The sequence below is a fragment of the Schistocerca americana genome, chromosome 5 (assembly GCF_021461395.2).
Source record: "Schistocerca americana isolate TAMUIC-IGC-003095 chromosome 5, iqSchAmer2.1, whole genome shotgun sequence".
NCBI classification, from domain to species: Eukaryota; Metazoa; Arthropoda; class Insecta; order Orthoptera; family Acrididae; genus Schistocerca; species Schistocerca americana.
The window spans coordinates 604,953,638-604,981,362 of record NC_060123.1 but is presented as its reverse complement, the minus strand read 5'-3'; the positions used below and the strand labels follow the sequence as shown (position 1 = coordinate 604,981,362).

General features: G+C 40.5%; 1 protein-coding gene across 3 annotated transcripts in view; it reads right to left on the bottom strand.

The window, feature by feature from the left end:
* Nucleotides 1-3,677: 3,677 nt before the first annotated feature.
* The window catches only part of LOC124615502 (leucine-rich PPR motif-containing protein, mitochondrial-like), a 167,575-nt gene continuing 143,527 nt past the window's right edge, over nt 3,678-27,725 (bottom strand). For all 3 annotated transcript variants that reach the window (XM_047143453.1, XM_047143454.1, XM_047143455.1), the window contains exons 15-16: nt 23,543-23,696; nt 3,678-3,907 (exon numbers count right to left, since the gene is read on the bottom strand). In XM_047143453.1, coding sequence (XP_046999409.1) covers nt 3,738-3,907; nt 23,543-23,696 — 324 coding nt within the window. In that variant the 3' untranslated portion in view covers nt 3,678-3,737. The remainder of the gene's footprint in view (nt 3,908-23,542; nt 23,697-27,725) is intronic.

Here is a 27,725-nt window from a genome sequence, read left to right as displayed (position 1 = left end):
CCATGGAAGTGTGTTGAGGTCCTTGCTGCTCATGTGTATGTAAATGACCTTGCAGACTATATTAGCAGGAACCTCAGACGTTTTGCAGATGATATCGTTACCTATAATGAAGTACTGTCTGAAAAAAGCTGCACAAATATTCAGTCTGATCTCAATAAGATTTCAAAGTGCTGAAAAGGTTCACAGCTGGCTTCAAATGTTCAAAATTGCAAAATTGTGTACATCACATACATAGTATTCTTTGATTGCAATATCAATGAGTCACAATTGGAATTTGTCAACTCACATAACTACAAGTCTGTAATAATTTTGAGGATATGAAATCGAATGATCATATAGGCTCAGTCATAGGTAAAGCGGGTGGCAGACTTTGGTTCATTGGTAGAATATTAGGAAAATGCAATCAGTTTACAAAGGAGATTGCTTACAAAACACTCATGCGAGCCATCCTAGAATACTGCTCAAGTGTTTGGGATTAGTACTGATAGGACTAACAGGGATATAGAAAATATACAAAGAAAGGTAGAACAAATGGTCAAAGGTTTGTCTGACCTCTGAAAGAGCATCTTGGAAGGTGCTGCAGAAACTGAACTGGCACTTTAAGATAGATGCAAATACCACATGAAGCCAACTCATCAAGTTTCAGGAACCAACTTTAAGAGATGAATCTTAGAATAGATTACAACCATGTAAGTATCACTCCCATATGGATTCCTAAAACAAGATTAGACTAATTGCATGCACTCATTTAAAGCAGTTATTCTCTCCACAGTCTGTGACAAAGCAGGCTGATTCTTTCAGCTATTATGACCCCCACCCCCCCTTTTTTGCAATTATCTTCAATAGTCTTATATTTATGGCATGTGCCACGGTACCCAAAATTTTCGCTATTCAATCAAGGTTTTGCCAACTTAACTTTATTATCCCTTACATCCATTTAACTGGAACTCAAAAGTGTAATTACATTATCTAGAAATTGTGCTGATTACAAAATACCTGTAATATAAAACTTAGTTATCACTGTACCTATAAAAACATATACCCAACTGCTAAGTTTCATATAAGGGAGATGAAAGATATATAAATAGGTGAAGTATCTACAGTATATAGCTAGTGCACTCATTTAGTTTCAGTGCAATTACCATTCTTATACGCATTGTCACTGAAGTGGAATCACATATTTTAGCAAACTAGACAGCATGAACCAACAGAAATTATTGTTTTATCTAAAAGTCCTCAGTCAAACACATTTTATTTTACTATTCAGTTATTCAGAAACAGAAACTTTCAATTGTAGCTCATAAAAAAGACAGTGGACAGCAATAACTGAAAGCAGTTTTAATTATTGCAGTCTTATAAAAGAGAGGTTGCTGGAAGCCACTCTAGTCAGCCTGCAGAAGGTTAGGATATGAGCAAGATCTGTGCCCAAAATTACTGTAAAACAGGGGCGGTGGCATGAGGAGGGGGATGGGCTATAGCCCCCCCCCCCTCCTTCCCGCCCAATGGAGTACTGTGTTACACTGGATAAAATGATTTCACAAAGCAGTGAATATATTACTTCCACATATTCAATCATTTTTTATAATTATGTAGCAATATAGGTTGCAATGTATTTCACACATTTTAACAAAAGAATAAAAGCGGCAAATAGCTTACTATCTAAACAAATAAATATCATTTAACTTAAAGCAGGTGTCTTATTATTCATTAATATACATTGAATGTATATCAGTGTAACACTTACAACAATCAAGGAAGCTAAATATGCTGGGTATGCCTACAAACACTTAAATTGCTGACCCCAGACAAAAACTTCGAAATCACCGAACACCTGGGTCGAATCGTATTATTTTCCCGGGCGCACACAAGTTCTGTAGACGCGTTGCAGTGCTGTCAACGCCCAAGATTTTCACACCATAGTACCACTTGAAGGTCTTATTCCTGCATACTGTTTTAAATACAGTGAGGATGAAGTGATCCAGGCATCCGAGAAATATGAACAGTTTTTCGGGAGTTCTTCGCTTTTAATGAAAGGAGAGCTGAAACTATGGAAGAAAAAGTGGACTGATGAAAGTAGACGACCTGAAACAGCAACTGAAGCTTTGAAGAACTGTGACAAGCAGTTTCTCCCAAATCTGTTTTACTTCAAATATTTGGGACTATTCCGGTCACCACAAGCTTTTCTGAATGAAGCTTCTCTACTTTGATACGAGTAAAGACTTATTTGCGTAACACAATGGGGCAGGTGAGACTAAACAGATTGACTCTTGCAAATATCCATAAAGAAAGAGATATGGACATTGAATATATCATTGGCATATTCAGTAAAAAGAAACAGAGACGAATGAGCATGACAAATAGGGCAGAGGACTGAAATATCCAGTGAATTTTGTTGCAGAATTATTTTTATATTCATGTCAAGTTCAAGGTTTTACATTTATATCATCTTATGTATAGAGAAAAATAATGAAAACTTATTTGTTTTAATTTGACCTTTTTTATGGTTTATGTAATTTATAAAATCTCCCATGTTAAAATAAGTTTCTTTTTTTATCCTGAACTCCAAAACAATTACCAAAAACTACTTTAAGCAACATCAAATTTTACCAGTTTGTCGGTCGAGGACCCCAACTCTCCTTCCCCTAACCCCTCCGTCCATTAGCCCCCCCCCCCTCCCTCCCTCGACAGACTTCTAGAGTCACCTCTAGTGTAAAATGTACTGAAGACAAGTTAGCACAAATTACAACTTCCACAACGTGCAGAGTTTTATCTAAATTTTTGATCTGGGAGATCGTTCTGTAATTCAGTGACTGTTTTTAAACAGTGACTGTGAAAGTGCAATTAATCTCATGAACTGTGTTAATGCTCAATATTGTTTGCATTCTGCAAACTGTAACAATAGTGCTCGTCAGTGAACGGTGTCGTTTCCAAATGATATTTACTATGCACTATGCATTTTGATATGACTATCTATGTGGAAGGACAGTGTTAATAGTGAATGTGTTAATGATTTACTTGCCACACATTAATTATCGTGAATCAGTACATCTATGTTAGGTAACTGCACTGGAACAATCATGATATAGGACATCAACAGAGTGTAGTATGTGACTAACCATTTATCTGTGCATAAATTATGTTAAATGAGAGTCAATCTGGCCATAAACTGCAAGTGGTTCAATATCAAAGAGCCATTAACGTATTTGAACTATAAGCCTTGTGTGGACTTTATCAATAGAAAAAGCTTACTTGAGACAATCACATTTCAGCCAGATTCGACAAAGGTGCAGCTACAGAGGGCAAATTAGCACAGATAAATAAGGGTTACGTTGCAAGCACATATGTGAAAGGAGTGGGAAGAAGCGGCAGATGTAAATGTTGATGCAGACAAGAGTTTTAATTCCGTGTGGCACCATGGGTATCTGATAACAGCCTCTAAAACAATGAAGAAGAAGAAAGAAAGAACGAAGAGAGACACTTTTAGGCCTATGTTTCACTGAGTATAAAAAAATAAAGTACACAAATCAAAATGCTTATGAGAGACAGACAGATTGTATGGGGGGAGGGGGGGAACCAAAAACAGACACACAAACACACACACTTTACAGTTAACAATACTTCGAAACATGCAATAGAAAACAAGAAAAATTACATTTACAGGAAAAAATCTTTGTTTATTAAAATTTTCACTGCACATTATATACAAAATGCTGATAACTATTAACATACACACATGTCTATCTTTCATGAATATTCTCTTCGGCTGTTGGAACTGTAAATGGCACTTCACATTTGTGGCTTTTAAGTAATGATGCCAATTTAATTAGAAATTTTGGTTCTGGAATGATGTTTGCTTCCTGAGCCGATGTCCAGAGAGAGAGTGCTCCTACAGTATCACCCTGACGGCCTGTAATATCAAAACAGGTTATGAAGCAATTTGTGATAACTGAAATGAAGGTTGCTTCTTCTCCCAATTTTTAAGCTATGAGAAAGTAAGCTAAGAACATCAGTTTTAATACACAAAGTGCAGTGTACAGCAGAACTAACATCCACAAACAGAGCAATAGCCCCAATATTTTAAAGTCAATAAAACCACAAAAGCTACATAAACAGAACAGTCCTCCTGTATTTCATTACTACAACTGGCTGTGTTGTTCTCACAGTAGCATCAAACTAAGGTTACTGCAATGAAGCCAATGCATGTATATAATGCCAACGTAGCACCTTCTGCTTTGCTCGCATAGACTTTATGGCCTGCAGAGATTATTTTTGTTTTCATTTAATTGAATTTTTATGTTGTTCACAAATTGCAACACCTTCAATACTTTTCACGCTAATTATGGCCATATAAGGATGGTCTGTTCCGAATGTACTTCTTGCCTAAAAGCTATTCTGGTGGCTGGAGTCCAAAGTTTTTGTTAATGATGCCTTTTATGTTCTTGTGGAGATATTTCCATAGCAACTTTCATCCCCTAACAGATATTTCTTTATATCTAACCAGGACATGAACACCAAATTTTGTAAATTTAGCTTTAAATTATTATTATTTTTTTTTGTAATAAAATATTTTCTGCAAAATTTTCATTCTCTGTTGCATTCCCTTAGGAGTTGAATCTCCAGAAATACTGACACATGTTTTTTTTTTCTTCTAAAATTTCTAACCAAGAAGTCAAATATCAATTGACAAAGAAACTTTCACTCCCTATTTTAGTCCCTTAGTGGCTGAATTTCCAAAAATGCTGAAATTTTGTTTCCAAATGATTCTTACTGTGCACTTCATTTTTGTTTTGACATGACTTTCTACTTGGAAGGATAGTGTAATTACAAATAAAAAAATGTGTGTTTCAATGTTTTTAGAAATTGAACCCCTAATGGATTGAAATAGGGTATGAGACTTTTTTAAAGATAAATCTGTGAAAATTTAAATTTGACTTCAGAGTTAGAAATAATCATTTTTCACTGTTTTCATTTTCACCCACTATTTTACACCCTTGCTGAAACATTTTCTTATTTCCTGACTGAGAAACCAAACACCAGTTTTTTGTACTTCTAGCTTCAAACTTCCCTTAGTAGCAATATAATTTCAAAAAGCCTTTCACCCCCTTAGGAGTCAAATTTCAGACAACCCCTTCTTAAACTTGGAAGTTTCTATAATTCAAGGTTGAGGCTGGGCGATGATGAGTCAGTGAATCAGTCGGATCCTGTTTTACCCTCTTAGGTGTTGAATTTCCAAAGACAGTGAAACACTTTTTTTTTTAACTTGCAACCAAATACCACTATTCATAGATATGACTTTAAAAATTCTTTAGTAGTTCCTTAATAATGATATTTTTTTCACCACTATTTCACCCCCATACAGTAAAATTTTCAAAAAATTGTGAAACACGAATTTCTTTATTTATGACTGAGAAAACAAATACCAGTTTTCACAGGTATAGCTTCAAAAATGACATGACAATGACAAAAAACTCATCCCTTATTTCACCCCCTTTCCATCACCCTAGATCCACACACTCACAGAAGGTAGCTAGCGATAGGGGCCAATTCCAGCAGGATTTAGCCCAATGCTAACAATCAAAAGAAAGAATTTTATACGTAATTCTGTACACAGGTGGAACATCCTAGTTAATTCTAAAGGTACTTTCTAGTTTTAAACAAACTTTACCTGATGTATCAACATTATTAAAAGGAAAGTTGCTACTCACCATACAGCACAGATGCTGAGTCACAGACAGCATAACAAAAAGACTACCACATAATACGCTTTTGGGCAATGAGGCCTTTGTCAGAAATAGATCACACACACGCGCGCACACACACACACACACACATGCACACACACGCACACACACACACGACTGATGTCTGGTTGACTGGTTGGTTTAAAAGAAGGGAAGGGGGAGGGGGGGGGGGGGAGGGACCAAACTGCTTGGTCATCAGTCCCTTGTCCATGTTAAAAGAATCCCACAAGGGAAACAATAAAACAAACAAGATGTAGAACACAACACCGAAAGGAAGGAAAAATCACAAGAACGGGAGAAAGGCAACAAACACTACAAGGGGGGAGAGGGGGGGGGGGGACGACCGGGGAGCAAGAAACAAGTAGAAGAGTTTAAACCAAGAAAGCAGATTACGATGTCTGGCTGACCATGAGAATAAAAAGGAGAAGCCAGCCACTCTGCAACACATTAAAAACTTCCAGCCTAAAAGCAGTAGAGTGGAGGACACAGAAGGACAGAGGACATGTGATAAAACTTAAAACCCACCCTCACGTATAAAATGTAAAACTTAATCAACCGATGAGACGTTGTCAGCTAAGATTACCAGCAACGAGTCTGGTAAGCGAAGATTTCATCGCAGGGCAACCATAGAAGGACAGCTCAACAGAATATGGGCCACTGTCAACTGGGCACTGCACCGACACTGAGGTGGGTCGTCACAGAGCAAGAGATAGCCATAGGTGATCCAAGCATGGCTAATGGGAGCTGGCAGAGGACCAGAGACCTTGCGAGAGGCCTGCATGGAAGACTTTCACACATTTGTAGTCTCCTTAATGACAAACAGTTTGCTGTGTGTACTGTTATGCCATTCCAACTCCCAAAGCTGAAAAACCTTGTGGTGTAATAAAGAACACAGGACAATTACAGGAATGCTGATTTCCATAAGCAGTTTCCATGTTCATTGCCTGGGATGCCGATGTGTCCTGTGGTCCAGACAAACACCACTGAACGACTGGACCATTCCAAGGCATAGATGGACTCCTGGACGGTTGGTACTAACGGATGGCAAGGGTACCACTGGTTGATAGCTTTGAGACTGCTCAAGGAATCAGTACAGAGAAGAGACGACTTGCCAGGGCATGAGCGGTTGTGCTTAAGAGCACGAGACATGGTCATCAGCTCTGCAGTGAAAACACTGCACTCATCTGGCAAGGATTGCTGCTAAATATGCCCTCTGTGAACATATGCAAGCCAACATGAGCATCAGCCATTGAGCTGTATGTGTAAACCACTTCAGAGGCCCAGGACATGTGAAGAATCTAAAGGAAGTGACAGCGGACAGCAGAAGGGTTAATTAAGTCCTTAGGGCCATGCGAAAGGTCCAGACGAAGCTTTGGCCTAGGTTTACACCATGGAGGTGTACGTGAATGGACCCCGAGTAGAGGTGGTAAGGGGAAGGACTCCAGTTCAGACAGAAGGGATTGGACGTGAATCGCAATCATAAGCCCTGACCTGGGCCGCCGTTGCGGGAGATGAACGCTGTGGTCGGGAAAAGGAGACAGTAATTCAGATGGTCAGGAGAGCTACGAATGTGTGCAGCATAACTGGTGAGCAGTTGTGCAAGTCTCATCTGCAATGGAGGGACTCCAGCCTCCACCAATACGCTGCTCACTGGACTCGTCCTAAAAGCTCCTGTCGCTAGTCGAACTCAACAGTGGTGCACTGGGCCGAGTAAACACAACACTGAGGGCGCCACCAAACCATAAACCACACTCCCATTGTCAAGGCGGGATTGAACAAGGGCTCTGTAGAGCTGCAGCAGCATAGGGGAGTGATCTGCACCCCAGTTGGTGTTGCTCAGGCAGCGGAGGGCATTGAGGTGCTGCCAGCACTTCTGCTTAAGCTGACGAAGATGAGGATGCCAAGTCAATCGAGTGTTGAAAACCAGTCCTAAGAATTGATATGTCCCCACTACCATGAGTGGATCGTCATTAAGGTAAAGTTCTGGTTCCAGATGAATGGTATGATGCTGACAGAAGTGCATGACACACAACTTTGCAGCTGAAAACTGGAAGCTGTGGGCTAGCCCATGACTGCGCCTTGTGGATGGCTCCCTGTAGGCACTGCTCAGCAACACCAGTACTGGAGCAGCAGTATGAAATGCAGAAGTCGTCTGCGTACAGAGAAGGTGAGACCGATGGCCCTACAGCTGCTGCTACACCATTAATGGCCACTAAAAATATAGAGACACTCAATACAGAGCCCTGCAGGACTCCATTCTCCTGGATATGGGGGGTGAGGGGTGGTGGTGGTGGTGGTGGTGGTGGTGGGAGGGGGGGGGGGGGGGGAACTATGGGAGGCACACACTCGGACACGGAAAGTACAGGGTGACAGGAAGTTTTAGGAGTGGGCCCCGAAGACCCTACTCATATAAAGTGGCACGGATATGATGTCACTAGGTTTTGTCATACGCTTTCCGTAAATAAAAAAAGCAGCCAGGTGTTGGTGCCTGGAAAAGGTTGTTCAGATGGCAGACTTGAGGGATACAAGATTATCAGTGGTAGAGCGACCCTGGTGGAAAACGCCCTGGCATGGAGCCAGCAGGCCCAGCGACTCTAGGAGGCAACACAACCGCCGGCTCACCATATGTTCTAATAGCTCACAAAGAATGTTGGTGAGACTGAAGGGCTGATAGCTACACATATCAACCGAGTTTTTACTGGGATTGAGCACTGAAATGATGGTGCTCTCCTGCTGTTGCGATGGAAATATGCCATCACACCAGACCCAGTTGAAGATGATGAGGAGATGTTGCTTGTAGTTGGATGAGAGATGTTTAATCATCTGACTGTCAATCCGATCTGGCCCAGGAGCTGTGTCAGGGCAATGTGCAAGGGCACTGTGGAGCTCTCACTCTGTAAATGGGGCATTATAGGGTTCACTGTGGAGTGTAATCAACGAGAGGACCTTCCCTTCCACTCGCCGTTTGAGGGTGTGAAAGGCTGGGGGGTATCTCTCTGACTCAGAGGCTCAAACATAGAGCTCAGCAAAGTGCTTGACAAACACGTTTGCATCAGCAGATCAGCAGATAACATGCCATCTATGTTAATGCCAGGGACACCTGTGGGGTCTGGTACCAAAAAACACACCTCCTCTTCGTCCAGACTTGGGAAGGTCGAGAAGTACCTCTCCCAACACTCCTATTTCCATCTTTTTATAAGCTGGCGAATGCAAGCATGGAGCCGTTTAAAAGCTATTAGGTGCTTCAGGGAAGGGTGCCGCTTATAGAACACGCCTACGCTCTTTAATGGCCTCAACAATTTCCGACGACCACCGAGGTACTGTATCTCACCGGGGGTGCCCTAAATAACAAGGAATCGCATTTTCCACGGCAGAAATGATCATTCTAGTGAACCGCTCCAACCACAACATCGATGGTACCATGTGGGGGAGATTCAACGGTGAAAGCAGAGGTGAAAGCTTTCCAGTCCGCCTTGTTTAGAGCCCATCTGGGTAGATGTCCGGGGGAGTGACAGGAAGATGAGAAAGTGGTCCCTACCACACAAATCATCATGGGCTTACCAGCGGACAGATGGGAGAAGCCCTGAGCTGCAGAGGGATAAATCAATGGCATAGTAAGTCCGGTGAGCCACACTGAAATGTGTGGTGCCCCAGTATTTAAGAAGCAAAGGTCGAGTTGAGATAATAAATTTTTGACATCTCTATCTTTGCCAGTAAGCACAGTGCCACCGCACAAGAGGTGCATTAAAATGTCCCAAAAATACGAAAGGTTTAGGGAGTTGATGAATCAGTGCAGCCAATACGTTCAGGGGTACTGCACCACCTGGAGGAAGATATATGTTGCAGACAGTTATTTCCTTTGTCATCCTTATCCTGACAGCCACAGCTTCAAGAGGGGGTTTGAATGGGCACAGTTTCACTACATACTGAGTTCAGGACAGATGCAAACTCTACCTGACTCACTATTATAGTCAATATGGTTCTTGTAATATTTCCTATAGCTCTGGAGGGCAGGGGTCTGCATTGCCGGGAACCAGGTTTCCTGGAGGGCAATGCAGAAAGCAGGTGTAAACTTAACAGTTGCCATAGCTCAGCCAGGCAGTGGAAAAAACTGCCACAATTCCACTGGAGGATGACGTGATCATGAGGCTGAGAAGGCATGAACCCCCAAGGAGGCAGTTTACACTTCAGGGTCACCTGCTGCCACTGACTTAGTACCTGAGCAGTCTATAACCCTTATGTCTGAGGGTCTGGCAAGATCTAGATCCTCAGTGGACGCTAGAATCTCCACCTCATCCTCAGACACAGAGCTTGTAGGTAGCTGTGGTGTGGGTGCCACCACAATTTCCTTGTTCTTGGGGGTCTTCTTTTTGGATGTCTCTCACTGCTCCTTGGGTTTCTCTGGCTGGGAGGGCTTCACTGATTCAGTCTCCGGGACTGAGGAGGATCATGAAGCACTACTACCAGCTGCTTTTGGGCACTTCAGCCACTGGTTTTATCTTTCCCACTGGTAAAAACCAGTGAAGGGAGAGACCCAAGGGACCCCTTCTTAGCATGAGGAACCAAAGAAGATTTAAGCTTCTCCAGCTGACTAGTGGGGACTGATGTCTCCGATGGTTGGGGGGCAGTGCTCCCGAGGTAGGTGGTGCAGGAGCAACAGGGAGGGAAGTGTCCCTCACCATCAAGAGGGCAGAAGTAGTCTTGTGGCTCTGAGAGCCGATTGGAATTGGCGGAACTGACGGAGCTAGAACTTTTCTCGTAGTGGCGGCGTAAGATGATGTCATAGCCACAGGATGCAGGTGTTCAGTTGGTCCAAGGTCTTGTATTCCATGATTTTTCCATTCTTTCTGGAGAATCCTGCACTCCAGTGAGCAAGGGGAATGGTGCTCTCTGCAGCTGACACAGTTGGGAGGCAGGGCACATGACGTATTGGGATGTGATGGACGTCCGCAGTCCCAACATATGATTCTGGAAATACATTGGGAAGACATATGCCCGAACCTCCAGCACTTAAAACACCGCATTGGGGGAGGGATATATGGCTTGACGTCACACCGGTATACCATCACCTGACCTTCTAGGGTAATGTATCACCCTCAAAGGCCAAGATGAAGGCACCTGACTATCCTTTGGACCCTTATGTATGCACCAGATGAAATGAACACCTCGTTGCTCTAGGTTGGCGTGCAGCTCATCATCAGACTGCAAAAGAAGATCCCTTTGAAATATAATACCCTGGACCATATTTAAGCTCTTATGGGGGTTGATGGAAACACAAACATCCCCCAGCTTGTCACAGGCTAGTAGTGCTCGTGACTGGGCAGAGGATGCTGCTTTTATAAAGACTGACCCAGATCACATTTTGGACAATCCCTCCACCTCCCCAAACTTGTCCCCTAAATGCTCCACAAAAAACTGATGCTTCATCAACATGAAGGATGCCCCATCAGCTTTTGTAAATACGAGGTACTGAGGCGAATAAGCATCACTGCCATCATTAGCCTGGCATTCCTCCCATGGTGCGGCCAGGGAAGGGAACAATTTGGGGTCATACTTCTTTGCATTGTAGTTAGACCTCGGCCGCTTAGAGACTGCTGGTGTTGGGCCACCAGCAAGAGATGACTTAGTACGACACTTCATGGCGTGTTATCCGCCCTGATGCCACCCACTCCAACCAGGGGCCCTACCCACAGGCGCCACCAAGCCACAGCAAAGGCCACCTGGCAGGATGGCCATTGCCGGGAGTCCTGATGCCCCGACATGATGGACATCTACTCCTTGGCATATGTGGAGAGTTAATGTTGCAGGCATCAGCAGAGCGATCCCTGTGTAATCAGGGGGCAACAACCAACAGGGTATATGGCAGCCCAACCACAATGGACTGGCTCCTGTGCTGGATATGAGGCGCAAAGAAGTCCATAGTCATCGTCAGCACAAAAAACGACACTGAATAATGGATGGAGGAAAACACACCCAGGAAGGTCTCCTCGCCAAGAGATGGAGAATGAGCGGAACTGCAAAGCAAGATTAGATAGAACTGCAGTCGTGTGTGTGTGAGTTGTGTCTGCATCTGTCATCTATTTTTGACAAAGGCCTTGATGATTGAAAGCTTATTGTGTGAGTCTTTTTTGTTGTGCCTATCTGTGACTCAGTATCTCCGCTATATGGTGAGTAGAAACTTTCCTTTTCATAATATTGTTACATTCCATCCTGGATTTTCCATTGTTTGATTTTTACCTGAAGTACTGATCAGCAAATTCTGTTCGAGCGTATGAAACAGTCAGTAAAGATAATATGTGTAAAAGAACATTGGCTTAAAACTGAAATTATTTTTATCCACAATAAACTAGCAAGCTACAAACTGAATGCCAGCTTTTGCAGAGGTTAGGGGTACGGCCACACCACATGAACCACACTAAGTTGGGGTGCCTTGGGTGCCTCGACACAGATACCTGTGCTGTAGGTGCAACGACAATGGAGGGGTCTCTGTGGAAAGGTCAGATTAACCCACAGTTCCTGTGAAGAAAGTCAGAAGCCTTTTCAGTAGCTGAAGGGGCAACAGTTTGGGTGACTGACTCATATGACCTTGTAACATTAGCCAACACAGCCTTGCTGCTCTGGTACTGTGAATGATTGAAAGTGAGAAGAAGCTACGTTTTTTTCTCCTTAAGGCATCTAGCTCTATAAAATGATAATGGCATCCTCTAGGGGAACTATTATGGAAGTAAAATATTCTCCCATTTGGATCTCTGAGCATGGGCTGCTCAGGAAGATATTGCCATCAGGACAAATAAAACTACCAATCTGTGAGTCAGAGTGTGGACAGTTAGATCTCTCTATCAGGTCTGTAGGTTTGAGGATTTAGATATGGAAATAGACAGATTTAAGTTATATAGAGTGGGAATTACAAGTGCAGTGACAGAATGAACAGTACTTTTGGTTGTGTCAACAGAGGATTATCAATACAAAATCAAATAGTGGCAATGCAGGAGTTGAATAAGAAAATAGGAATGTTTGTAAGCTACTTTGAACTCCATAGTGAAAGCTTTATCACAGCCAACACACACACAAAGCCAACACCAACCACGGTAGTACAAGTTTATTTGTGACCTAGCTCCACAGCTGATGAAGAGATTGAAAGAATGTATGATAAGATAAAGGAAATTATTCAGATAATCAGAGGAGGCGAAAATTTAATTTGATGGGTGACTGGAATTCAACAGTAAGAAATGTAAGAGAATGAAAGACAGTATGAGAACACAGACTGGGAGAAGGTATGAATGACGATGCCGCATGATAAAATTTTGCACAGAGCATAAGTTAATCACCACAAAAACTTGGTTTGAGAATCAAGAAGGTAGTATATGTGGAAGAGACTGGGAGATTCTGGTATGTTTCAGACTGTTTATAGAGTGTATTCAGAAATCTCCATTACAAACTTCTAGGACTTGTAAAGGGGAGTGAGTACATAATATTTTGAATGAGAACCTAGGTCCGGAAATGTACCATTTCCATTCTATTATGGCTTCAATTGAGATTTTCAACTCTCACATTTCTGCTTGAGGAATTGAATTAGGTGTGATGCAGTACAATTATTAAGTAACAATTCAAAAGGAAACATAACGAAATATCCATTTATCACTTTAGCACATTTATTTGTATTAACACTTAAACATCACATTCTGAATGTGCAGTATGCTGGGTTCCTCTTTGTTTTGAAATAATAATAACATGTAATATTTAAGTGTTAATACAAACAAATGTACTTAAGTGTAAGTGGATGTTTCATTATGTTTCCTTTTTAATTGTTACTTATGAACTATACTGCATCACACCTAATACAGCTCCTCAAGCAGAAGTGGACAAGCTAAACATTTGAATTGAAATCATCTTAGAATGGAAATGATACACTTCCAGACATGGGTTCCTATTTAAAGCATTACATACTCACTCCCCTCTACAAGTCCTAGAAGTTTGTAACAGGAATTTATGAACACCCCGTATAATGGTAAGAGATTTCAAAATGAGATTTTATGCTGCACAACTTTTCTAGGGGTAGATGTGGGCTCTGAATGTAATTTCTTGAGTATGAACTGCAGATTAAAAATGAAGACATAACAAAAAGGTAGAAATTTAAGAACATAGATGGATGGATATACTGAAAGAAGCAGAGATTGCTGAGTAACTGATGTTGGACTGAAATAGGGGAAAGGGATAGAATGCAAGATGAACAGGAAGCTCTGAATGATGAAAAAAGAAAGCCAGCAGAAAATCACACAGTAATTCCTGGAAAAGACTGGAGATATTGCATTTAATTGATGAAAGGAGAAAATATAAAAATGCAGCAAATGATGCAAGTGAAATGGAATACAGACATCTCAAGAATGAGGTTGACAGTAAGTGCAAAATGGCTAGAGGATAAATGCAAGGGCTATAGAAGAATGCATAACTAGGGGAAAGACAAGTGTCACCTGCAGGAAAATTACAGAGACTTTTGTGGAGAAAAGTGAAGCAGGTGTGTGAATGTCAAGAGCTTAGATGGTAAACCTGTACTAAGCCAGAGGTGAAAGGAATATACAGAAGAGCTATACTAGGAAATGAAATGGAGGAAATTATTATAGATAGAGAAGAGGAAGTAAGTAAAGATGACGTAGAAATATGGCACTGCAAGATGAACTGGAGTGAGCACTAAAAGACCTAAGTGGAAACACATCCCCTGGAGTAGACGACATTCCCTCAGAATTATTCAGACCCCTCGTAGAGCCAGGCATGATAAAATTATTGCCCCATTGTGCAAGATATATTGTTAATTTCACAGAATTTCTTAGCCTTGTACCTTGTGTCACCATCATTCCCCAAATCCCTCAACACATGAGCCAACCTTATGTCTGCATAAAAAACTGCAATCCACCACCAAAAAACTGATCCCGACCATGTAATTGTTCCTGCTGGCAAAGGCTACACACTGTTCTTTTGAACTGCATAAATTACCTGGTAGAAGGGCTCCACCAGCTGTGAGATTCATCCACCTACAAACGCTGCCACAGCCTTGCCGCTACTGAACACTACCTTTCCCAATGCCCGATGATTCCAAACCTACAACCTCCTTCCTAGACACCATGACCAACTATATCCTCACCCACAATTACTTCTCCTTTGAAGCGATCACCTACAAACAAACATGGGTACACCAATGGACACCCACATGGCACCATACTATTCCAAGCCATTTATGGGTCGTCTAGAGGAATCCAACCTAACAATCCAAAATCCCAATCCCTCACTTGGTTCAGATTCAATGATGACATCTTCATGATCTGGATCAAAAGTCTGGACACCATATCCAAATTCCTCCAGGACCTCAACACCTTCTCCCCCATTCACTTCACCTGGTCCTCCTCACCCCAGCAAGCCACCTTCCTAGATGTTGACCTTCGCCTCGAAGATGGCTACAGCAGTACCTCCATCCATGTAAATACTACCAACCACCAGCAATATCTCCACTTCAACAGCTTCCAGCCATTCTAAACCAAGGAGTCTCTTTCACACAGCCTAGCTGCCTGTGTGCATCACATCTGTAGTGACGAGCAGTCTCTCTCAAAATACACCAAGGGTCTCACTGAGGCCTTCACAGACGGTAATTAGCCTCCAAACCTTGTACAGAACAGATCTCCCACGCCTTATCTCTACAGTCATCCCCACACCTCTCAAAGTCCCTACACAACGCCTTTTTCCAACCTCTTGCTTCATGGCTCATATACCTGTAACAGACCTAGATGCAAGACCTGTTCCACACATCCTCCCACCACCACCACCACCTACTCCAGCCAGGGTACAAGCACTATGTAACCCATCAAATGCAGGGCTACATGTAAAACCATTCATGTGACCAACAAGCTAAACTGCAACCACTGTGCTGCATTCTACATGCGCATGACAACCAACAGCCTGTCTGTCCATATCAATGGCCACCAATTAACTGCAGCCAAGAGACAACTGGACCACCCAGATGCTGAGCACTCTGCCCAACAGAATGTCCTTCATTTTAATGACTGCTTCACAGCCTGTGCCATTTGGATCCTTCCTACCAACACCAGCTTTTCTGAATTGTGCAGGTAGGAACTCTCCCCAAGCACATCCCTTAAACCTCCTGGCCTCGACCTTCATTAGTCATTGACCTTCAACTACCTATCCCCTTCCCTATTCTTACTTCAGCACTGCACAGAGCCCTCTATTCCATCAATGCATCCACAATCTTTACCCCCCCCCCCCCCACCACACACACACACACACACACACACACACACACCTCCCAACTGCCCCTTGCTGTCCTATTCTCTCTCTCTCCACCTTGTCCTAAGCTCCCAGAAGCAGCGCTGCTGTCCTATCCTCCCCTCCCTTCCCCCCTCCTTTCCCCCTCCACAGAGACTGCTTCTCCCATCACGCAAAGCTGCTCCTAGTCTGGCCACGGAAGCAACCTGTGGGTGTATTGCATTTGTGTGTGTGTGTTTTGTTCAATTCAGAAGATGGGATTTTGGTCAAAAGCTTACTTGTTTGACAGTCTTTGTGTGCCTATACGCGACTCACCATCTCTGCTTTGTGGTGAATAGCGATTTATCCTTTTCTAATATTGTCAATATATTTAGTAATCTGCACAAGGATTATGTGTTTGCAGACTAGATGAACATGACATATGGTTAAGTAAGTGTTGCTGTGCTGAATGTATTATGTACAAGCTAAAATATTTGAACAGACTGACAAATCAGATGTAATCCTGTGACTCTTGGTTGATTTTGGTGGGATGTGGTACATTCTGATGTTGAAATTAGTGACTATAGGGCACATTACTTTGTCTGTTCTACACGGAGGATAGCAGCTGTAACACATCCCACCATGACAACCAAGGTGCAAATTCTTCCAAAATCAAGATGCAGATCACTTTATCAACTAAATAATTTCCTGTTTCTGCATGGAAGGATGATGTTAAACACACTTAAAAAAGTTTGCAGGGAATTCTGATAAATTCAAATACGTGATCAACTACATGACTGACTTCAACATTTAGGATATGATTCCAGCACTATTGCTTGAAGAGAGTACACTGATACTTCAAGCAGGCTATTCACAGGGCTAAGGATCTCTTAGCACGCAGATCCAGGAGATGCAAATGCTACTGTTCTACACTTTTTATGCCAGTACCAAATCAACTTAAACACAAACCAATAATCAAGCTGCTGATAGTAAAATTATTGCCATTTTCTAAGAAAATTAGTCAAGATTTTGGGAACAGTTTACTGCTTCTAGGGATAACAATCCAGCAGTGTCATCTATCAATAAACACGTTTCTCCGTGATTATTTAGACAGGGAGCGTATGAATTACTGTTCACACTGTGGCCACTGCACATACATATTAGCAGAACACACACATTCTCATTTCTAGCAGTTGAGGCAGTTGTAGCCACAAGGACTACCACAGTAGACAGGGCAACTAAAACAAGTAGGACTTATTTGTTCATCAAACTAGATAAAGGGGCAATAAGGAGCTCAAAACATTTAAATCTGAAGAGTAGCATGCAGAATATCTGTGGCCGAGGTTAAGGGGTGGGGACCTACATGGTATGCAGGCACTGTAAAGAAATTTAATAAAACAGAATATTTCATATCAGGTGTCAAATACAGCACAGAGCCATACATAGAGAGATACTCTATGGATCAGGTTTGTCTGTCAAAAGAGCAATGTGTTGCCATCAATGCTGCCAAGCTAAATATTATTGAAAGATCTCTCATAAAAACCGAACAAATACTGATCATATGTTAAAGCTGCTAGTGATACCAAATTTAGCATTCAGACATTCATGGACAGTGCAGGAACTGAAACGGAGGGTAAAAAAGCAAAGCAAATCCAGAAGCAGAAATTCTCAACTCAATTTTCAACTGTTCCTTTACAAAGGAAAAATCCAGGATTATTGCATCAATTTAATTCTGGCACCACAGCAAGGATGAGTGATATAAATATTAGTGTCAATGGCGAGGAGAAACATTTGAAACTGAACAAAGTTCCAGGGCCTGATGGAGCCCTATCAATTTTTATATCTAATCTGCGGGTGAATTATTCCCTCTTTTTGCCATAATCTACAGCAAATCCCTTGAACAAAAAAACCATGTCCAACAGTTGGAAGAAAGTGCATGTCACATCCACCTACACGAAAAGCTGCAGAAGTGATCCACAAAACTACCATTCGACATCCATGACATCCACTTTTTGTTCTGAGCTAAAACATAATGAGATTTCATGAACAGAATGACCAGCTTCATGACAACCAGCATGGATGCCAAAAAAGTCAAGTAACATAGACACAGTATTTCTTGAGTTCCAAAAAGCATTTGACTAAGTACCATACCTATGCTTACTACTGAAAGGATGATCATATGGCGTATCAAGTGAAATTTGTGATTGGACTGAGGAGTTCTTGGTATGGATGAATCTGTGTGTTACCTCAGATGGAGAGTCACTGACAGGTAACTTCAGGTGTTCTAACGAGTAGGGTGGAAAGTGAAAATGTCATGGAATCATTGCTGTTCATATTGTATATTAATAACCTTGCAAACAATATTAACTGCCTAAGGCCGAGAGTTATAAATTCAGATTGTACCAAAGCCATGTTAATAAATGGAAGATTAAATTTTTTGAGCACCAGTGACAGTAGGCATATATTCTACACGAAGCTACCAATGTACCGCATTTACCTGAATCTAAGCCGCACTCGAATCTAAGCCACACCTGAAAAATGAGACTCGAAATCAAGGAGAAAAAATTTCCTGAATCTAAGCCACACCTGAAATTTGAGACTCGAAATTCAAGGGGAGAGAAAAATTTTAGACCGTACATCCAAATCGAAACAAAGTTGGTCCATTGTAACATGAGCCACAATTTAGGTCAAATGGATGAAGATACAGCTACAGTAGTTTGGCTCGAGTTGTAAGTTTAACAGTTAAGCTTTATCATGTAGCCACTGCTATGTGTCAGGCGCTTCATCCGTATTTATACAGGTACCCTTTCTTTTTCATGTGCTTCGTCTGATTTGAATTGACTGCTTATTTTGCTTTGATCTGATAAATGCTATTCTCTTTGTTATAGGTGTTTACGTCACTCTAAGCTGAAAATGCATGATTGTACTGTGTCATGCATTGTTTGTCGCATTCTGATAATGAGTTTTATGACCTGTCACCACTCGCAGCATGGCTTGCTTTTGTGCGGGTTACCACGGCTTACAAATAGAGAGAGAGAGAGAGAGAGAGAGAGAGAGAGAGAGAGAGAGAGAGAGAGAGAGAGAGAATTGTCTCATAAGCGAAACAATGGCAAGAGACTGCTATTTGTTGTTACTTACACTGCTGCTTTCTTTGATAATGATCAGCAAGAACCAAATAATACACTGCATATGATAGAATATGTTCTGAACGACAGTTTAGCGAAAATTTTTCTCCGTCTGAAAATCTTTGCAGATGCCTCTTTAGTACATTACATTCTGCACAGAAATTAGAATCATCTCAGATATAAAAATCTAGTCAGTTGCCATGCTTCATATCTGGCTGTATCACTATTCAGCATAAGAATAATACAAATATAAACATGACATGATACGTATATTCTTCCGCATTTGCTGTTGTCTCACTCTAGTTGCGTAGTTTATTAGGCAGACAGGATTTAAATGAGATAGCAGCAAACACAAAAGAATACCTGGCAATATGTTTACAATCTTCTACCTTTTCTTTTAATTTATTTACTGACGTAGAGGTTTTAGTGCTAGTATTTATCTTTTGTGCTTGCAAAGCATGCCGGTGTAGCGCTACATACATTCAACACCAGAAGTTAGTTGTGGCGGCACCTACCAACATTTTTCAGAACTTCCCCTTACTTTGCACTCGATTCTAAGCCACATGCAGTTTTTTGGATTATAGAAAAAAAGTGTGGCTTAGATTCGAGTAAATACGGTATCTGATATGCTTCCGTCTCCCGAATTTACTGGAACAGCAACTTTTTGTTCATGCATTTGTTCACGACAGACATAGTAAGTTATCTTTATTGTTCGGAACATTACTGCTAGATAGAGACGTAAGACCTATTCTGAAAATGATCTATTTGTTCTAAAGTATCTGTGATGTGACACAAATCACATTTTGATATAATAAACTAACTGCATGTCCATGTGAATTTAAAAATACTGTTTGTGTAAAATACACATCATTAGGCATTTGTGGATGGATGTAAGAGATGAAATCAAGTGAAGTGAAGTGAAGGGAAGTACTTCAGTTAATTTGGAATAGCAGAAGTCATCAGTGACTAACTGTGGTCATTATTTATGTATATATACTTGAATTTACTACAAATTTCCAATAATTCTGAAAAACTCAACCTCACTACTGTTTTAACTGATTATATTTTATTTTCATTGCAATGTGGAAATTCTAATGAACTGCTAATACTCTGAAGCTTTTATTTGATAAGCAATGGATCCCCAAAGTTTTGAACTCCAAGAAATGCAATTAGAGATTTCAAAGCTTGTGTACCACCTGTGGAAAGGAATCTTGACATTTCAAAACTCCTGTAATAAACAAAATGACCTACTCAAGTTAAAATCCAGAATAGCAGAAATCCTCTGCAAGCAAGGAAAAGACATGATAAATAAAATGTGAGATACAGAGGTTAGACAAAATCTGGAAAAACCAAAAACACAATACATTACCATGTTAACATTCAAAATAGCCTCCAGTAATCAAGGAATGGATAAATTATAGGTCCTACACTGTTTTCAAGGGAATCTTGTACCATTCCTCTGGTATAATAGTGGCAAGTTCAAGTAACAATGATGTGAATGGATAGCAATCAAGCGCTCTTCTCTCCAAAGTGGACCACAAAGGCTCAATAATATTGAGATATGATGACTGAGGTGGCCAAGGGAGATGTGACAATTCCATCTCGTGCTCACAAACAAATCCTGGAGAGTGTGAGCTTCGTGTGAAGGAGCACTGTCATCTTGAAATAGTAGATCATCAGTGGGCAACAGCCATTGTGGCATGGGATGGACCAAATCAGCTAATACGGTCACATAATGCTTGACCTTGCAGAGTAACTATGGTGCCCATGGAATACAATGATATGGCTGCCCAAATCCTCGCCAACCCCCGTAATGTTTAACTCTTGGGGTGTAAACTCGATCAGAGGTTGGAAAATGACTGTCTTCCCTCACTCTGTAGCATAGGTTTTATGGCTTCAGCATCATGTTTTCCCATTATGGGCATTTTCATTGCTGACAGGGTTTACGAATGAAACATTCAGTTCTGCAGCGACTTTTGCTAGTCTTGTCCCTAATTTTCTGTTACAATCCTCCAAAGTGACAAGTCTGTCATCATCACACAACACACACTTGTCTCTGTGTTGTCACTTAGCAGATGATATTTTTCCGCTTTTCCTGTATGCAGTATAAATCTTCGATACGGTTTCTCTTGAAACACCAAAGACTTCGGCTCTCTTGGTTTATTATATACAGCATAATTATTTAAAATTTATGCCACCAAATATTTTTCATTTTTAAATCCTGTCACTGTATCTTCAAAATGTTAAACATAAATCTTTTGCTAAATGAAGTCTTGTAAGTGTTCAGTTTCTCAAATGCCCACGCAACATACCTAATTATACCCAGGAGGTATGGCATATCTTATATTTGACCTTATGTACTCTATGACACTTCATTACTGGTTCCAAAATATTAGTTTTTATTCTTTATTTTTCAAGTAGAAATTCATTCTAGTATGAAAGGGTTAATAGTAACCTCAGACTTTTTGCAGATGATTCACTTATCTACAATGAAGTACTGTCTGCAAAAAGATGTACAAATATTATGTTTGATCTTGATAAGACTCAAAATGGTGCAAAAATTGGCAACATTTCTAAATAAAGTGTTCAAGACATTCTCCAGAATGTTTTGAAGAAAAGAAAAGTGTGTGCAAAGTTTGTCCTGCACACCTGGACTTCTGAACAAAAATGACGTGTGGACACATGCCACGACTTTGACTAAAATGCAGAAAAGGATAATTCTTTTCTGGAAAAAATCATCATGGGTGATGCTACTTGGTATTATCAATACAAGCCTAAAACAGAACAACAAAGTGCAGAAGTTTGAAAGAAGGGTCAACATTATGACAACATAACTGACATTCAAGCCACTGTGAAGCACGAGTTGAACAACTTTCCTAAGAAGGACTTCAATGGTGGTTTTTCATGGTTCTATGAATGATTTGTGTGTTGTACTCAAGTGGGTGGAAACTACGTAGAGTACCTGAAGTATTAAAACCATTGTCTTAACTTTTCTCTCTGTTTCATGAATCCAGTCTCTAATCTTTTTGGACTAAGAGGGTATTCACGATTGATTATGTGACAGGTGTGACAAATGATGCCTAAATAGCAACGGACTGCCATGAACTAATAAGATTTCCACTTTCCAAATAGGAAAAGTTGAAAAGTAATGTCTCCAAATTTTTCATCTGAAAACTTTTATAGCTTTTTAAATGAAATAAATGATATTAACATTCTACATCTTTATTCTTCATGTCTATGTATTTATTTCCCAACGTAGTCTCCCTGGCAACTAACACATTTCTCCCAGAGAGGGACCAGTTTGTTTAACTGTCGTAGAATGTTTGACATTGTTGACAAAGCCACACCTCACCTCTGCTTGCACCGCTTTGTCACTACTGAAGGGAAGTCACTAGAGGTATTATTTAAGTTTTGGAAACAGATGAAAATCGGATGGGGTCAAGTTGGAACTGTATGGAGGATGATCGATGATAGTGAACCTAAGGCTTCGAACTGTTGCTGATGTTACAGCATTCGAGTATGGTCTGGCATTGTCATGCTGATAAAGAAGATGGTGCTCCTTGTGTGGACAACCTCTTTGAAGTTGAAATTCGATTAAAGCTTGCTGTTTCTCACACACCAACATCGTTACTGTGCACACTGCCGTATTGCACACTACAGCTCAGAGTTCTCTAGCGGCAGAGGATTGCAAATATGTAGACATGAAGAATAAAGATATACAACGTTAATCTGAAAAGCTTTAAGAGTGTTAGCATAAAAAAAAAATTTTTGAGGCATTACTTTTCTGCACCCTCTTGTAATTTGATAACACTGAAGGGAATGTGCTACACAGATGGTCTGTGACTAAATCTGCAATCCAAGTGTTGATAGTAGATTGGAATACAGATCAAACTTTTTTCTTCATGGGTTATTGTAAGACAATGACCGCTGCTGACAAACCAATCACTAAAAGGAGCACTGTCCAGCAGCTCGACGGGGAAAGATCCGATAGTACATTAATCTGATCATACATAGATGGTCATCACGAGGAACAATGACAATACTATCGCTGAAGAGAAGTCACCTCAAGAAATTGTGCCTCTGTAATTGTTGTGTATTCCTTGCTCTAACTGAAATAAAGCTTTCATTCAAGCAGTCCATCAGAAGTTAAAAATTATGTGTTATATTACAAATCTCTTCTTTGATGATTTTTCATATATACGACATGCAGCAAAGTGGGTGGATGGTAGATAGATAGATGAAGTACTGCAATGGATTCCAGAGAAAATTGATGACTGAAAAGGTGACCCAAAGGAAGGAAGGAAGGAAGAAGGAGGAGGAGGAGGAGGAGGTGGCAGTGGTGGTGAATTAACATCTGCTATACATCTGTAACACATTATATATAGAAAACTCTCAAAGTTAAATATTTAAAAATAAGTGACTTACAGTATATTTCCAACATGTATGTATAAATTGAAGGGATGTGTGGATGTGGTAGTCCTTGGCCTGCTGCTACTATCTTCTCAAGAGGAGATAATTTTTTTTCATCCACAAATCTCTTGCATCGTTGAATGAAGAGTGACCAGTTGAAATGTTTATTCTGAAATCAGATCAATTTTATTGTTTTCCATTCCTAAATCAGTTCTGTAACTAACACAATATATAGCAATACATCTGTATGTCAAAATGCTTTCATAACATATAAAAGAAAAATCTCTGTCAAAGTAGGTGTGTACCCCAAAGGGATAGGTGTTCAGTCTTGAACACAAAGCTTCTATTCTCAGTTTTACCACGCAGTGGTAAAACTAAAAAGAATCATGCATTCATCATATCCCACAAATCACATCAGAAAGGCCAATCTATGGGAACATGACATCAGTCAAGGTCTACATAAAAAAGCCAATCAAATAATAGAAACTTAATCTGCACACAGTACTAACAATAAACTATCACTATACTGCTCAGCAGTAATTACGATTATCATAGCTGAATGTGATCTAGTGAATTAAAAGGGAAGCTTCTTGATATGCGCTATATAGTTGCTGTTTATCTGGTAAAGGTAAAAAAAGTAAAGTCTGTAGCAAAAACCTGTGACCGGGCTATTGGCCTGACTGCCAGCAGAGTGTAGCATTTCTTCGCCGTGGCAGTAAGAGAGGGAGGGTGGTGGGACCATTGCCCAGTCTGCCTTCTAGCCTCAGTAAAGAACCCTGGTAATCATCTGATAGCAAACTGAATGGACCTGAGGCTATCCTGGAGGGACTGGAATGAAGAAGAATCCCCAAAACTATATTGGACTGAACACAAGATATTCGTGGGTGGAGTTTAATGATCTAACCACTGGACTACCACAGTCACTGTTTATCCGCTACTGGTATATAAATATTTACTTGATTAGATTGGTAGTTTTTAAAGAAAATGCTTACCCACATTCACGAATTACTGAGTCCTATTTACAGTAAGTTACTGCTTGCCACATAGCTTCACAATGAACATTTCTACTTTCTATGCACTTGACACTTCACATTCTTTGAATCTAGAATTCACATAAATTGTAGAAAGAGTGGCTAAATGAACTGTGTTTTTTAATTTTTTCAACAGGTTGAGATTCCAAAATGTCCTGATTCATGTTACATGACAGCTTTTTACACAAAGTATATGCAAAAATTATTTTTGTGTCTTTTATTGTGATCGTATCACAATTCAGTTGAAACTGATTTTTATTTTTAGCAACAAGAGCTGTTAAGGAGTAAGTGTGTTGGGAAATGAACGCAAGAATTTCAAGATTCTTAAAAAGGCTGATGTGTAACATGTCGAATGTGTGGAATAATGTGTTCCACTTCTAACTGATCGAGCCAACGAAAGATGTTCCCAGAAACCACAAATGTCATTTAGGTAGTTATTAAGTGTGGAATATAGCACTACACACACACTGGTTTGCCGTACATGCAGACTGGGTACGAAAGACGTCAGCTCGGAACATCAACAGAGCATGATTCTGAGTGTGGTGAGTGTCCACATATTATGGAGGCCCCCTAATGCTTTGGCTTCATGGCATGGCAGTCCCTTGGAAGTCCTGGAGCAAAATGTGTGGACAATAATGTCAATGCCAGAGCAGTTGAAGCAGATAAAAGAAAAACTGTCATTCCGAAATGTCAAATCAGTACATGTTGCGATATATTTTAAGCTATAAGCTAAGAGAGATCTGTTTCATCCACAATCATAAATGAAGTCGCGCTGTGGAAACATTTTGCTTATAAAACAGAAGCGTTACTGTACAAGTGACTACATCATTTTAGTAACTTTAATAGATCAGAGCTCTCTTTCAGCACCCACCACTACGAAAAGTGAAGAAATCCACTGATGATAGGAAATGTCACTACCTAGTGGCACTGCATATCAGATCTGCTACAGCGAATTACATCAAGAATGATGACTGCAAGATATCTGTAATGCAACATATTAGCTGGTGACAGGCCACATATGACGTGGAATACAAATGCCAAAATCCCACTTCTTTCACTCGAAGTCCTCTACAACTTGTTTGCTCATCTATTTTACAATATTTTAGTCCTTGTTTCTACTGAATAATTAATTTGTTTACTTGAGCTGCACTGTCCCACAAGACAATTCTGTAAGTTAACAGGAAGTGAAAATATGCAAAGAAAGCAGACACATCTTTCGATCAACACAATGGGAGTTGCTTCTAAGCACTAATATGCTGGGCTAAGCATCTCGATTAGTTATCCACGTCTTGTCACCATCCAGTTGAACCCCAAATAATTCTACAAACAGTGTTTCATTTAGCACACGATCATTAAAGTCCACTCCTGGTGCTGGCATGTTCTTTTGCTGGTTTGAAATTGCATGGTATAAGTCTTTCGAAGATTAAGACAAACTGTTAGCTCAACAGGCCTACAGTTAATTCACAGCAATAATCAGAACTGTGTTTGATATGATTGAGTTTGGACCCTCAGTTGGTATGCTTGTGTCAGTGGCAAACATTACAGTTTTTGAAGATCATTTACGTAAGTTAATAATAAGAGCAGGCTCCGAACAAAATTTATGTGGGACCCCATATGCTCTGTTTCCACAGTCTGAAATTAATTTTCTTCCTCTTCCACAGCCAGCATGACACTCTGCTTTCTGTTATGGAAGGTAAGACACCATTCATGCAAAAGGGAACACATTTCAACATTATTACATTTCATGTCTGCTTGTGTCTGTATATGTGTGGATGGATATTTAAATATGTCTGCTTGTGTCTGTATATGTGTGGATGGATATGTGTGTGTGTGCGCGCGCGCGAGTGTATACCCGTCCTTTTTTCCCCCTAAGGTAAGTCTTTCCACTCCCGGGATTGGAATGACTCCTTACCCTCTACCTTAAAACCCACTTCCTTTCGTCTTTCCCTCTCCTTTCCTCTTTCCTGATGAGGCAACACTTTGTTGCGAAAGCTTGAATTTTGTGTGTATGTATGTGTCTGTTTGTGTTTCTATCGACCTGCCAGCGCTCTCGTATGGTAAGTCACATCATCTTTGTTTTTAAACATATTTTTCCTTCGTAGTTTATTAGGCGTACAGGATTTTAGTGAGATAGCAGCAAACAAGAAAGAATACATGGCAAAATGTTTATATTCATATTATTCTTATGATGAAGAGAATACTGCATGTGATTCACAATTCATAAAAGTTCCTAGCAACCATTTCTTCTCACAGTTAGGAAAAAATTCAGAACGCAGAGTTGGCCATATTGACAAACAGTGTTGCCAGTCGGATTTTCGTAGTACACTGAAATGCTGCTACATTCAAAGATGAACAATACGGAATTTGTATTTACTTCGTTGGATAACGTATGAAAATGCAGCGGTCGAAACTCGGGGCGGAGAAAAAAAGCTCATCTTCCACCTTTTCTTTTATTTGTTTACTGACGCAGAGCTTTGGTGCCATTATTTATCTTTGTGCCTGCGAAGCGCTACATATACTCTACGACAGAAGTCAGTTGTGGCGGTACCAACCAACATTTTTCAGAACTTCCGCTTACTTTGCACTCGATTCTAAGCCACAGGCGGTTTCTGGATTACAAAAACCGGAAAAAAAGTGCGGCTTAGATTCGAGTAAATACGGTAGGTAGGTGGCCATGATGTTCTAGCTGATCTGTGCAATTGTGACTTATTTAGCTTCATAGTCAAAAAAAGCCTTTTACACACATACTGGGCATCCCATTTATCTTGACTACCCTAAATAACTGTTTGTCCAGATGAAAATTACAAAATGTTTCAAGCAAATGTTCTTCAGCTGTCAGCATGGTTGCTTTGTTTTTTTACAAAGATATGAACAGCGGTATAACTTTTTTTAAATGGCACCCTATATTTTTTGTTCGATAATTCATTTCCTCTCCTAAAGACCTATTCAAAAATATATCACAGTGTACCCATTCACTGAAACACAACATTATTAATTACATAGCACAACACTGACTTTGAGCCTGGGATCACAAACTCATCCACTTGCTGGAGTTGTCAGAAAAGAAACGAAAACCAAGTAAAAACATAACACACAATTGACTTTGACTCTCCGGTACTACTGCCCAGGAGTAGAACATTCAAAGATGCTCAAAGTGGTGACCCTAG